The sequence below is a fragment of the Aphelocoma coerulescens genome, chromosome 1A (genome assembly GCF_041296385.1).
Source record: "Aphelocoma coerulescens isolate FSJ_1873_10779 chromosome 1A, UR_Acoe_1.0, whole genome shotgun sequence".
In the NCBI taxonomy this organism is placed as follows: Eukaryota; Metazoa; Chordata; class Aves; order Passeriformes; family Corvidae; genus Aphelocoma; species Aphelocoma coerulescens.
This window is the reverse complement of record NC_091014.1, coordinates 61,198,417-61,212,859: the sequence shown is the minus strand read 5'-3', so window position 1 is coordinate 61,212,859 and position 14,443 is coordinate 61,198,417. Positions and strand designations below refer to the sequence as shown.

General features: G+C 45.0%; 1 protein-coding gene across 11 annotated transcripts in view; it reads right to left on the bottom strand.

Annotated features, from left to right (window-relative positions):
* BICD1 (BICD cargo adaptor 1) overlaps positions 1-5,388 on the bottom strand; it is a 171,356-nt gene extending 165,968 nt beyond the window's left edge. For 9 of the 11 annotated variants that reach the window (XM_069003109.1, XM_069003093.1, XM_069003111.1 and 6 more), the window contains exon 1: positions 5,119-5,388. In XM_069003109.1, the coding sequence (XP_068859210.1) occupies positions 5,119-5,331 (213 nt within the window). In that variant the 5' untranslated portion in view covers positions 5,332-5,388. Of the gene's footprint in view, positions 1-3,950; positions 4,410-5,118 lie in introns of those variants that run through there. The other 2 variants (XM_069003108.1, XM_069003107.1) reach the window with 2 other exon arrangements.
* Between the last annotated feature and the right edge of the window lie 9,055 nt (positions 5,389-14,443).

Sequence of the window (14,443 nt, the reverse complement as noted above, 5' to 3'; positions counted from 1 at the left end):
GGCTCTGACATCTCAATACTCTTTTTATGTATGGACAGGCTGATGCTGGATCCTTCACAGCCTTCTCTTTTTCTGGCTGAACAAGCTCAGCCCCCTCAGCCTCTCTTCACAGGGCAAGTGCTTCAGCTCTTGACCATCTTGGTGGTCCTTTGCTGAATGCAGTCCAGTTTATCCACGTCTTTCTTGTATTAAGGGAGCCCAAACCAGATGCTGTCTTCTAGATGTGGTTTAACAACTGCCAGCTTGAAAGTGATAATCATTTCTCTCAATCTACCAGCTCTGCTTCTGCTACTAAAGGTCCAGGATGCTGTTGGAATTTTCAGTGTCAGGGCACACCACTGTCCTACACTCAGCCTACTGTCCTCGAGGGTTCCCAAATCCTTTGCCACAGGCCTGACCCCCAGCCAGTCAGTCCCCAGCCTGTACTAACTGAATGTCCTCATCTCTGAGCTGGTGTGGGGCAGCACGGCCTTCCCGAGTGACACAACGTGAACAGGGCCAAGGACAAAGTGGTGAGATCAGGATGAGATGCCGAAAATGTTTCGCCTCATCCGACACAGACGCTGTCACTGGAAGGAGGTGTAAAGATATACTGACATGGCATCAGTTCACAGCTCCCAAGCTCCATATTTGGAACACATTCTGCTTTGGGGAGAATTTAGAACATCTCAGTGGGATTCTTCACGCTTTCCTAAGCATCCTATGATGTAGACAAGAGTGTATAAGAATTCACATTTAAGAGGGCTGTATTTGGGATACTTTTTGGGAGGAGCATCCCCCTCTTCCAGCCTTTTTGGATCCAGAGAAGTCCCACCAAATGTACACTTCAAAGATGGAAGAGGCAGAGGTGATTCAAGTAGCAGGAGGGTGAGAGCTTTTGGAGAACAGTGGGGGAGCTGGAGGGGCAGTGTCACTTCAGAAGAGAGGAGAGATGGAGATTGAGTCACCTGTACTGAAATAGTGCAGGGAAGAGCTCTACTCCTCAAAAAAACCTTTCAGACACAGACCAAGAATTACTTCTGGAAGCCCTGTTAGTAACTGAGTAAGCACTTCATAATCATTGATACAACATTTCTGTGAGGTGAAGAAAACAAACACCTGACAAGGATAGGGCTATTCACCACTAGCCTGGTTTCCAATCATTTACCACAGATAATTTGGTTTAAATTAAAGCAAGCACCAAACTTCCTGGAAATCAGATAGCCAGTGCCATGTGTAATCCAGCAGAAGAGTTTATCTCCATAGAATGAAGTACATAAAAGCCAAGAAGTCAAGTGAGATATTGCCTAATTAGTCAGTCAGAGAGGGAGTCAAGGAGAGGAACACCTGCTATGTTCATGATTTGATTCCCAAAAATCTGCTACGATTTCCCAGCCCTAATTCTTTGTAGAGTTGGACACCAAAGGTGCCTTCCATCCCCATTTTATCATGACTAGAATGATATTGACTGATATTTCTCTGCTTTAAAAACTTTACAGACCACCAGTGCCCAGTAGCTGATCAGAAAATCATGGAATGGCTGAGGTTGGAAGGGACCCCCATGCCAAAGCAGGGACAGCTACAGCCAACAGCTCAGGCAAGAAGATCAATATGAAGCCATTTTACACCTCCATTAAAAGAAACAGAACTAACAAGACACGTTATTCTTACAGCAAATGCAATGTAAACATGTAAGACCAGATATAATAAAACCACTAGAAGGTGTTTTACATAAAATATGATGGTAATTAAACTCCCAACTCAGCAAGACAAGGAAAACAAGCTACCTTCAATCCCATGACTAATAGCAACAAGTCTTAGTCTCTGAATTTTTATGGACTGCAGGTATAAAAGCACATCTGCTGAAGTAACATTCTGAACAGGGGCCCTAAAACGATAGTGTTTTACCAAAGATCAATTCAACTAGACTGAGATGTAGTTGACTGAGGTGGAGAAACATCATTTTTAGACTGAAAAAAACCAAACCCAAACCCTACGAAAATTAATAAAGTTTTAAATAATAATAGTGGTTTTGCATAAATTTATCTCATGGCCCAAAACATCAAAATCCTAGGCTAAAGCACAGACCTCTGAACACAGCAGAAGAAACTTCAGAGGTTACTAAAACAATTTATATTGCAGGGTGGAGAGCATGTATCCTGTACACAAGTATTAATATTTAATGTAATATATTGTAATTAGCTTTTACTTCAAGATCCTATAATGGCCTTAGTTTCCCATTTCACTCTCCAATGATGGAAATTATTGTATAGCTGAGGTATTGCCATTTATATGGAAAAGGACTGCTGAAGTCCACTGGAGTTTTGGATTGCCAAGGAGGATGGGAGAAGACTTCAGATCCCAGACTGCCAAACCATGGCTGAGTAGTTAAAGATGGGCAGCTCTGTTTGCTGAGCAATATAATGAGGTCCTAACAATAGAACACAAGAAATCAATAATAAAACTGTTAAAAGATGAAGACTTGCCTCAAAAAAAGTTGACCATAGTAAGGGGATCTGTTCAGAGAAGGTCTGCAGAAGGAGAGGCAATAGCTGTAACGTAACCCTGCCTGGCTACCCTCTTGCACCTACTATTCCTTGGGAATGGACAAACTATTTTAGCACAAACCTGAGGCCTAATTTCTATGTCCCAACATGGCTTCAAAGAGGATGCAAATGCTGTGAAGTAAGAGCAATGCACAGAATTCTTCCCAGCTCCTGTTAGTCAGTCAGTCAGTCAGGGCATTTATGTCCTACCATTGGGCAGCATGTTCTTGGAAGGGCCTGCTGGAGTATGGACACAAAAACCCTCCTCCACACATTTTGGCTGGTGCTTTAATTTTTTTAAAAAGTGTCTTTGGACTTCTCTTCCCCCTTAAGAGCTTTCAGACAGAACCCTACAGTCCCACATCTATGCTCCACAGGACAGTCTGCCTGAACTACCTGAATTCTGCCTCACTGGTGTCATCAGAGGCACCTTTTGCTTGTGTCTCACAGTTACAGGTCTGACTTGTGCTAAGGGAACTGTCATAATGGATGTGCTAACACAAAAATAGAAAACAGATTACAGCAACAGGAAGGGCTAAGAGAAAATTCTCCTTTGCAGAGTGCATGTGCAGTGAGAATCAGTGTGGTTTCTGCTATAAAGGTTAAAAGCAAGAAAAAAAATCTCTTGCAGCCTAGGTGGGGGATGGAAATGCCCCACCTGCTGCTAAGGAGCGCTCTGGAATTGAGAGCCCCAGGTCTGGACTGGGAACTGGAGAAGCTCCACTCTTGCTCGGCACCAGGCAAGCTACAGGATTTCTCCTGTTCCTCTCTCTGTGGATATCCCCTCAGTATCCATGCTGTGGCTGGCACAGCATGAAGGCATGGCCCCACAGGAGACATTCTGGGCTGCATAACATGCAGTCTCACTGACTTCAAGGGGAGGTAAACAGGAAGAGAGTTTGTGCCCATCTTTGATTTCAATTAATTGCATTGACTAATCCCTCTAGTTTAATAACTTCAACTCGATTCTTTGCACTATCTTTTCTATCTGTGGCCTTGTGCACCCATGTGTCATCCTGGCTTCTGATCAGCCTTCTTTTGTACATGATTATGGTGGGATAACAGCTAGCTGCAGCTTTGCTTATCTCCTTCTTCTTCGTCGTCTTCTTCTTCTTTTTTTCCCTAGAAACTGCATTGCACTTTTCCCCCTTAATTCTGTTCCTCTGTTACTGCCAGGTCATTTCAAACAGCACTGCCTTCATGCCAGTGCCAAGTTATGTATCTCTATCCCTCACTCTGTGATTACTGGTTTCAGAAGTCCTGAGCCTACTCCATAGGCTCAGGGGGGCAGGGAGGCAGAGATCAAGTTTAAGGAGATCAATAGGTTTTTCTGAAAAACAGCTTTATTCTTCGTACTGAAAACATAATGTTCTCAACTCTTCTGGACACTGAACCAAGTCTGTAGCATAACTCATTTACCTGCAAGTAAAATGAAATCTTTGTTTAATTAAAAATACTTCTAAAAGGGCATCAGCTAGTATTCTAAAGAATATATTCATAAATAATCTAAGTTTTTTAAGTGGCTTCCCTCCATATGGAATATGTTCATGGTTTCTAATGGAAATTTCATTAATTGTAACAGAATTTCTGCACATTCTATATAGCAGTATTTTTGGGGGCTTTTCTTTGTAGAATAGAAAGATACATTCTAAATTTGGGAGAATATCTGTCTGATGCTTTATCTTCTCTTTACAAAACCTAGTCAGTTACATTCTGAGATGGTACAAAAACACCATGAAGTGCAGAGCTGTGAGTGCTGCATACATGTGCACACACAGCCCTTCCGTAGCTCCCACGTACGTGCACCGTTATCAGTCTCAAGTTACTTCCCTTAAGGATGAACACAGGGAGGGTGATGATTTTTCGGAGTCACGTCTAGCAGAGCTGAAAGGTAAGGTGTAACACCCAGCTACTTCATACTTTGAGTGTTACAAAAACACATTTGAAAGATAACCCCAAATCACCCCTCCAATCAAGTATTTTACCCTTTCAGCATGACGCAGAAGTTTAATTTCCACTGATGGATGACCTCGAGACTGTCGTATACCCCCCCTCCCAATGGCAGCGATTCCCCTCGCTGGCAGAATAAAGCGGGTCTATAAATAACTTCAAAAGGAATTGTCTCTCTCCTCACGCACTGCAGACAGCTGTTTACAGAGATCCCGACTCCTTATACACTGCGTTGGCCCAGCTCTCATCCTACTGTTTCATTTCCTCTTCCTAAAAAAGCCTGGGGCGATGCGGTGCAGGTAGGACCGGGGGGACCCTCCACTGCCGCAAACGCCTGTTCCCAGAAGTTGAGGCTGCCGGCGGCAGGAGCCGGAGCGCGGCCCCGGGGAAATTTCTCAGGGCAAGGGGCTTGCGATCTCGTGTAATCCGTCCTTAAGCTCCACGGTCCCGGCTGATCCTCGGCCCCGCGAAACCCCTCCTCCCCACCCCCGGAGCCCGCAGCCGCTCCGGGGCCCGCGCATCGCAATCCCCGCTCGCCCACCTGCAGGGGCTGGCGCGGGGCCGGGCACGGACACGCGTGGGGCGCCCCGCACCTGCCCGCAGCCCCGGCGGCGGGGCGAGACAAAAGCCCGGGCTGGCTCACCTCCTTCAGCTGCTCCAGCTCCTGCTTGAGGCCGTCATACTCCGCCTCCAGCTCATCGTACTGCTGCTTGAGGGTGAGCTTCTCCTCCAGCACCACCAGCCCATACTCCGCCGCCTGGATCTTCTCGTGGGTCGTCTCGGAGAGCTCCCGAGTCAGCCGCTCGATCTCGCTCTTGTAGTGGTCCGCGCCCTGCAGCACCTCCTCCGCAGCCATAGCCTCGGCGGCACTGCCGCGCCGCCGGGGAGGCAGCCAGGGGGCGGGCGCGGCCGAGGGGCGGCACCGGCACGGCCGGCCCGGGGCGGCGGGGACGGCGATGGGGGTCGGAGCCGCCTGCGGCAGCCGCCGCCGAGCGCGGGGGCGGTCCGCCCCGCCGCAGCCGCGGCCCCCTCCTCCCCCGCCGGCCGCCCGGGACGCGGCGAGGCCGCGCTCGCCTCCCCCGGCCCTGCGGCGGCCCCGGCGGCGGGGGCGCCCGGGCTGGCGAGCGGGCGGGCGAGCCCCGCTGCCCGGGGAGGCGGCGGCGCGCTGGAGGCCGGGGCGGCGAGCGGGGCGGCCGGGAGCGCGCCTTCGTGCGGCGGCTCCCGCGGAGATGCTGCTGCTGGCGCCCGCCTCCTCCCGCGGCGCCGGCACCGCCGCCTCCCCTCCACACGGTCCCTCCCCTGCGCTCCTTAAGATGACAGCGTCCTCGGCTCTGGCATTGCCGCCGGCCGAGAGGGGAAGCGGCGCGGCAGCAGCGGCAGAGCTGCCGGAGCGGTGCGTGCCGCCGGGATGCCGGCGCTGCGCCTGCGGGGCTGCTCCCGCCCGGGCCCCCTCCCTGCCGGTCCCCTCCCGCCCCTCCGCCGCGGTGTCAGCGCCTCTCGGTTCTGCTCAGCGTGGTGCAGCCATGGCCGCAGCGGCGGCGGTGCGGGTAGAAGTAGGAAGGGAGATGGAGCCCAGCAAACTGCGGGAGCGGGGGGGGCGTCCGCAAGTATTCCCTTGCTATTTCGGGAAAGTGGGAAAGCAGAGTTACCTGCTTGCTCTCTTCCCTGTGCCCGGTGAATGAATGCGTTTGGGAATGGTCAGGGCAACCTGAATGCGAAACGGCGGCGGGGTCGGGCCATAGGGCCAGGGCCGCTCTTCCATCACCATTAGCACAAGGTCTCAGTGTCACTGATTAGACAGCAGGACAAAACTGATCCAGCTCAGATGCGGTCACACCATTGTTTCTCTGTCAAATTAACAGGAGGACCTGATGCATAGATTATGTCAGTTTTATGCTGGCTTTATGCTGGCTGCAGAAAGACAGATGCTACTTGTCCTGCATAAAATTAGAGTGGTGCAGACAGACAGTAACTGATCTCTTACAAAGCCTGCCAGTAAAAAGTTAACACACCAGATTAGGCGCATTTTACATATTTGAACTGGAAGAGTGAGTTCATCCTGGATCAATGTCATAATGTCCCATGTCACAGCCTTTTTTGGTTGGTACTAGGAGTCTAAAACCTCAATTTACTGTTTCCTTTAACTGTGGCCTGCAAATAGACCTGAACTGATACTGGTCAAGTTTTACTCTAAGTACCAGCAGGACCTGTTTTTCGCGTTTTACAGACTTCTCTTATTTTTAAATTTACTCCTTTAAAGATTAACAATTGAGTTAGAATTTCCAAATGGAGGTGTTTGTTTTAAATAGAAGTTATCTGTAAGAGGATGGATATCCTTGCTCACCAGTGCTGCACTGTATTGGAAATCAAAGACATAGATTCCCATTCTTTCTGACCTGATAATGTGGTTTTAGACAAGCCACATCCCCTCTCTACCGTGGCTTCCCCGTGACTAAGAAATAAGTAAAAATGATTAAACTACTCAGCGAAGTTCTTTGAGATCTGCAAATGGAAGCACTAACATTAGTTACACAATATATGCATACAGTATATGGAATATATCAATTTTATAAATATATGTGCATGCATACATAACTAATGCATTGCAATCCAGCCTGCACAAATGCTTCTCATTGCCTAGAGAACATACATGGAAGAAGCAAGCAAAGTAATAGATGTTCTATCAAGTTTTAGCTTGAAAACTGCTTCCAAAATGCACATTTTAAATAAATTCTACTGTAGAAGTAAGTGTGAATATTAATAGGAAAGGAACAAGTGTGAATATTAATATGTTAATATAATGTGAGAAGAGTGAGTGGCTCTCATCAATGACTGAATGTCAAAAGAGAGGAAAACACTGGCATTCGAAATGTAATTCCCATGGTACAGCTAACATCAACATCCTTTTCTTAAAAGACAATGAGAGATTCCACAAATCAGAAGGGAAGCAAAAGCCCAAAATCCAAAGGAGAAGCAAAATGTTGTCTCAACAGCTTTTACTTGTTCTAGTCTAGCTGTCTTTCTCAGCTTTGCACCTGGGCCACTGTGCAAGGAAATGTTTATTGAGCATGGGAATGGATCAGAAAACAAACATCTTTGAGACCAAAAGGCTAAAAATGAGTGGTTGGGTCAAGGATAGTGTGGAAACAGGCTGAAGCAACAGGATGCCTATAGCTAATCAGGCCTCCATCTAACGTCATTTGGTTGACAGTCTTACAACCCAAGGGCAGCCTCACCACATCTGAACATCTGCACCCCGAGGGGAAATCTGGCATCTTACACCGTGTCAGCTTTTCTGCCACACCTCAGAAGAAAGTGCCGTGTGAAGGGCAGGTATGTGCACAGTGACTGTGGGGTCCTCAAGCTACTGTGAACTGAAAACACCCAGATGCCCGTGATTTGCTGTGACTAGTGCCCATTTATCCCACTTCTTGCCTCCTAAATATAAGCAATATCAAACCGGGCTTCTTCGGTGATATTTGTCTTGGTTTTAAAAATCTACTTCTGTAAAAGTCTTCTTTTAAAAGTCCCCAGTTGTCAGGGGACTTTTGTTGTCACTTGTCAGTTTCTCTCTGCTGGCTACACCTGGGCTGGGCAGCACAAACATGGATACATTCAGACATACATATTTAATTGAATGAATCCCATCTTTCACTTCTCAGTCTTTTCTTAGGCCTTAAAACCAGCACCTACATTCTGTTGTCAAGATCCTCCATCTGTATTTGTAATGGACTACTAAGGTCACTGATGGATCTGAAAAATATTCACGCTCCTTTCCCTTTCTGTGAGGAGCTCTGGTTTTGCCTCATTCCTGACTCTGTGGAGATGAGAAAAGATGGATGATCTTACAATAGCATCTAAGTATTAGCCAAAGTCTTCATTAAAGAAGGAGGTGCTGCAGCATGACCCAAGGGTGGTCATTCCCTAGGGATGATCTCAGAGGCAGTGGGACCTCCTTTGATGGAGATCTCTGGCCTTCTGGAGCACCTATGATAAAGTATGGATTCAAGTTACTGTACAGTGGTGCCAGCAAAGTGCTGGTCTCAGTCACAGTTCTGGTACCTTTAGGAGCTCACTTATCAGTGCAGATAGCCCTAAAACAATTATATTGACATTTTAAATAATTTCACTGCCCTGGTGCGATCACCTCACATTGGTTTAAGTCCTGCTACAATGCTCTTATGTTTTCTGCCTTCCCAAGCTCAAAAAGCATGCCCTGGTCTTATTAAAGGTTGGCAACTCACCCTGCATTGTTCTTTCTCCTTCATTTTGCCCTGTGTACCACCTTCACATGAATATTTCAAACAAGTCTAAAGTAATTTTGTCTACATGTCATTGCACATGCCTTCATAAAACAAGCTTCCTTCTGGCTACATCCATTTCATGGGCATGAAACTGAATTCCTTTGAATTCCTGATAAGTCATACTAGTGGACTCCTAAACTAAGGATAATAGGTTCCAGTACTGATTACACATTTTTTGAAACAATCAGATATTCAAGGACAGGGAAAATTAATACAGTTCAAATCTTGCTCAAGAGGTTATTTAAATTTCAGATCACTTAAGAAGCATTTCATGACCTATATGAAATGAATTATTGGTTCTATGCCTTAGTGACAATGCAGATATAAAAGCACCTTGTACTGTATTGCAGAAGGCTGAATCTGCACCTACAGCATGCACAGACATCCCTGTGAGTCCATTTGTATGGAGCATCTCAGAGGACCAAAGCCCAAATCTAAGCAACAGCTAATTAGCAGTGTCTGGCAAGCTCGCCAGAATGGCCAAAGGGGGAAAAAAACCAAAAAATAATAAAGGTATGAGGACCAATCTGTCATTGTTAATGAAAATGGGATTGTTTTCCTGGAAGAAAAGAGAAGGGAAAAGCACTGAGGGAAGGCTCTATGGGAGCTGTGCTGGGTCTGGTTTGGGAATAAACAAGTGGCTGTTACACTGCCAAAGCTTCATCTTTCTCGAGTGCTGAATATGAGCATCACCTTTGTAATGAATGGCCAGCCTAGAGATTAAAGGGAGACACTGGGAAGAAAATGAAATTTTAAAAAGATATTTCGAGATCCTAGTGCAATAGAAATGGTAATAGGTTTTAAGAAAATTAGTTTATGGAGAATGTTAAGAGAAACTAAACACAGGAGCTAGTAAACAATAATGCATATAATGAAAAGTAATGATGTTTCTCTGATGAATCAGTGTCAGTATTCAGAAAAAAGGCTTTCAAACAGGACTGTCCTGATGTGAGCCCTCTTGTGAGCTGCCTTTAAAGGATCTGCAAAGGTAAACGATTTTTTTTTTTAAGGCCTATTATCAGGTGGACTTGAATGTGGTATACAGGAAACCATAATTCCACCAGAATAATTTTGGGCTCCAAAAATCTGGAGGTTGAAAACTACTTAGGCAGAACATACGGAACCTGAAAGGGAAATGGAGTAAAACAGAACACTTCAACAATGAAAATTAGAGAAAAGGGTTCCACAAAAATGTTTGGCAGGATGTTTTGCATGTAATAAGCAGGGGTTAGAGAATCAAAAATGAGTTTTACAGGAAAACTGCAAAAAAATTAAGCATCAGGACATTTAGAAAATACAGTCAGCAATAACTAAGCAGCAAACTGATACTTGCATATAGAAAAACTACAGACTACAGCAAAGAATGTGAATTAATAACTGTTATACTGAATAATATCATTTCAGCCTGAAAGGGTTTTGCTTTCAGTGAGTGTTGCACATGGGTCTTGGTTCAGCTCCACAAATGTAAGCTGAGTCTTTTAATTGACAGCATTGCCCCCAGGCTCAAGATCCAGGACACTGCTATTCCACTCTATGCAGAGACTCAGAATACAAATAAAACATGGTTGAAAGGAGCACAGAAAGGATTATTATGCCTGTTTAAACTGCCGTGCACTTTCCTGTGACACAAGGAAGATCTGCCCAGTCAGAATACTTTGTCCAAACAACTTGTCGGCCATTTGGCCTAGATAAATCAGTGTCACTGTGTTCCTTACTGAACAGATGTAAACCTGAGAGGAGAAGGGAGAACATGGCTTATCTTGGATATACAGCAGAAGTACTCCAAGAACTGCAAGTACCTGGAGTGCTCCTTGGGGGCTGCCTGCTGGCCACAGTCCCTGGCTCTCCCTGCTTTGTAATGGCCACTCCCTCTCACCACATCTTCTCCCAGTCCCCATCAGCCCAGCTACAGCCTGGGGGCTCTGCCCCGCTGGCATCCCCCGGAGCAGAGCCCTGAGTGCTTGGAGGCTGTCAAACTGCCCACCCCCTGCTCCCCAGCACCCTGGGGAAGGTTGTCACACTGTGGCCAGGCTGTCAGCAATGACCCTCCTGAGGTGGGTAAAGCACCTGTGGGGATGACCAAGGGAGTTTTCTATCTGGAACACCTGGTCCCTCCACAGAGCAGAGGCTTTTTGCTCCAGCAGTGGTGCCCCAAGCCTCACACTGCTGCTTACACCCCCAGCCAGCTCTGTCCTTAATGCCAAAAGGAACAGGATGATGCCCTCTTTTCTTGGCAGTTCTACCCTGGCACTTTTTAAACCCTTTGGTTTGTTGTGTTTTTTCCAGACTCCCATGAATCAATTTCTCAGTCATCTTTAGTGTGTTTCTGGGAAGTGAAATGAGGTTATACATTATTCCTCCAGTCTCCTTCTTCCTTTTATTATGTCAAGTCACCACCAACATCTTTGGAGTGAGTGGATGTGCAGAGCTGCTCGGTTCCTGTGCTTCCTTGTACCACCACAGCATGGGCAAAAGCAGCTGGCAAAACCAGAATAATAGGTAGATCTCACACTTGAAATGTGATCTGACTATGAAATAAGAACCAGATTGCAGGTCATGATCCCATTTTGACTAGTTCTTCTCCTCAGAAGTGATTAGTGTGGGAGGAGAATGAATTTCTATATAACAATATGCCCTGTCTTGAAATTCAAAGCCTAGAGTCTGCAGCGCACCTATTAAATATTGCTTCAAAAAGCACTTATTTCTGCTAAAGTTGGCATTTGCCTTACATTCCTTATCGTGCATCAGTGATTAAAAACATTTACAGACAGTGACCACTGAAAGAGAAATTGAAATTTTTATGTGGAATCTAATTGTAATGCTGTGTTGATAATGTGAAGAAAATTTGATTAAGATACTAAAAAAAGCACATGATTTAGTGATTTTTTTTCAAGAGCTCTAAGCTAATATTTCAGCACTCAGCTTCTAAGCACACAATGAATGCAGAACACACAACACAAAGAAAATTACATTACATTTCTATTAAGTGAGTGTGGCATTTGGGAAAGGTGCCAGGTTTATGACTCTATCCTATAAACTTGGATTTTGTTAGGTTTTTATCAAAATACCTAATACGGAATGGGTGGTGTGTGTTCAGAACACTAAAACAATGGATTACAAAGAAGGCATCTGGATCAAAGCTACAATTATTTTCCTCAGCTAAGAGAGGAGTCAAAGTCCAGTTAGGAGATTAAAATCTTGAACTGGAGACTGACTTCAGTGGGAATTTTCCCACTCTCTTTTGGTATATTTTGAATTAAATGATTAGTCTATCACAATGCAGGGTACTACAAACTTAACTACTTAAAAATCCTCTCTACAACTTTTTTCAATAATTGCATTTATACTATAAATGCTGCTTCTTATAATAAACACATTATTCAACATACAGGCAATGATTGGAATAGCTAAAATAAGTACTGCATAAAGTTATTTAATGTAAATTCTGTATTGTGAAATTTAACCCTTTAAAGAATTCAAAACCCATAAAAATTCCTGACAGTATTTTCTTTGTGGTTTGTTTTGATGCAATATTTGGGGCTGTTTTTATTTGCCTTATGCTTTCTGAGCCAGATCAAGACTGGCTGGTACCTTGTTCCAGGTTTCCTTACAATCAAGAGCTTTATTCTTGCAAAACTGAAGAAAAAAAAATCACCATCAGATTATTGAATGAACTTTTGAGGTTCAGGAGAGATGGACTCTAACTAAGCCTGCAAATTAGAAAAACACAGTGAGCATGGAGCAGTTTCCAACCCTGACCTTACAGACCCCAAAACATGACTGAATTCCTAGAGGTCTCCTGAAGGGGAACGTGCTAAGGTTTTTTTTGGTGGAACACGTTTCTTTCAAAAGAAAGTCTTGTCAATGCAGATATGTAGAAAGGCTTTGTGTTGCACTTTAACAGTAGCTATCTGAATGTGTCTAGCTGGGAAACAGTAATACAAAGAATAAAAAAAACAATCCTGTAGTGCCAGAGCCTTTCCTGATACGTGCTACCATTTGGGAGGGGGGTAAAATTAATTGGGAGTTTCTGTGAGGTTGTCTTTTTATTCAAGAAGGAATAAAAAAAGCTAGGCTTTTTTTATTCCTTCTTGAATGATTAGGAGTTTTTGAAAGCACAGCAGATGGAGCTTGGCATGGGGAGTATATGAAGTGAGGATACAGCCACCTTTGGGTGCTGAATGCTATCCTTGCTCATGGCAGTTCCTGATACAACCAGGGGAAAAGGCAAGAGGAATGCTGCTATTTGCCTACCTTTGTTTGCCCAACTGGGCAGCAGAGGATCAAGGGAGAATAGGAGAAACAGTCAAATTCTTGCCAGCAGTGCACAAAATTGAGAAGAGAAATAACAGATGGTAATTCCTTTGATGCAAGGAACCCATCTGCTACTGCTTCCCATTACAAGCTCCTGGAGATACTGTGTGGAAAAGCTTCAGAAACAGGCTGTGAGAGGCAAATGTGAGTGTGGGTTGCATGGGAGAAGATGGAAGAGAGAGTAGCTCTGCTTGTGGAAGGGACATTACGAGAAGGGAGCTGTCCTTCTGCTCAGCTCTTGGTAAAAGAAATATCCTATCCCAAAATAGGCTTGTGAAAAGTTGAAGCAACTCAGTTATGTAGGACAACATGCAAAGCAGCTGCTCCCTGATGTCCCGCATGGAATACACCAGTGAAAATAGCTTGTGAAAACCCGGCTGCAAGGAAAGTCCACACAAAGCTCATACAATAGCTGTGGTACCAGGCTGCACAGTCCTGCAGAACATCTCACTTCTGCTACTGACATCATCTCTGATCACCTCTCACTCTTGCCTGCTTTGATGAGCAGAGGTAATATATCTTGATATTACATAACATTGATGCCTGACGACTACCATTTATTATTCCTTTTAAAATTAATAAGTTCATGAATCTTTCTGCTTTTCAGGCTGTCTGAAAATGCAGGCAGCTGCTATCATCACATTTATCTGTGGGATATGAATGGAACAATGTCTGCAAACACAGGGATGTCAACTTCCCTGTAAGAAAGATGGTAGTCTGGAGCATTCAGTACAACTGTGGAAAAGTAAATGTGGGCACCTGATCGCCTTCCTGCTTCTTCCTGACTGACAGCTGCTGTGCTGTCAGCTGCAGATCACTCAAAGCTGCCACTGACAGGCAACCAAAGAAATAGGAAACACCTTCCATAAGAAGTCACCACCATGGAGAAGACAATACAAGTGCCCAGCTAAAAGGGGAAAACCAAATCCTAACTCTCCTCTCCTCCTTACTTTTCCCTAAGAGTATTCTCTCTCCTTAATATTGTGAGAAAATGGCACCTGCTAAATTTTAAGGGATTTGGCAATTTACTGATAGATGCAGAGGGGAAGCTTGATTTGCAAATTCACCACAGACTCTCTCTGCAAGGGATCTGTCAGAGTAGAAACATGTTTTGAAAGTGAATTAGCAGGATGAGGGAATTGTTTTGAACATAGGAATGGTCAGGGCAGTCAAGTCTCTTGAATGACTTCCTTTGACACGAATGCATGGAAAGCTGCAGCAGACATGCACACGCATACACTTCAAGATTATCCAAAGAAAAGTGCAAGCAGAATACTTTTTTCATCATCTTTTACAAAAAGCAGTTGAGATGTGGTGTTCAGTAGATACAAAACAAGATTTGAACACCCA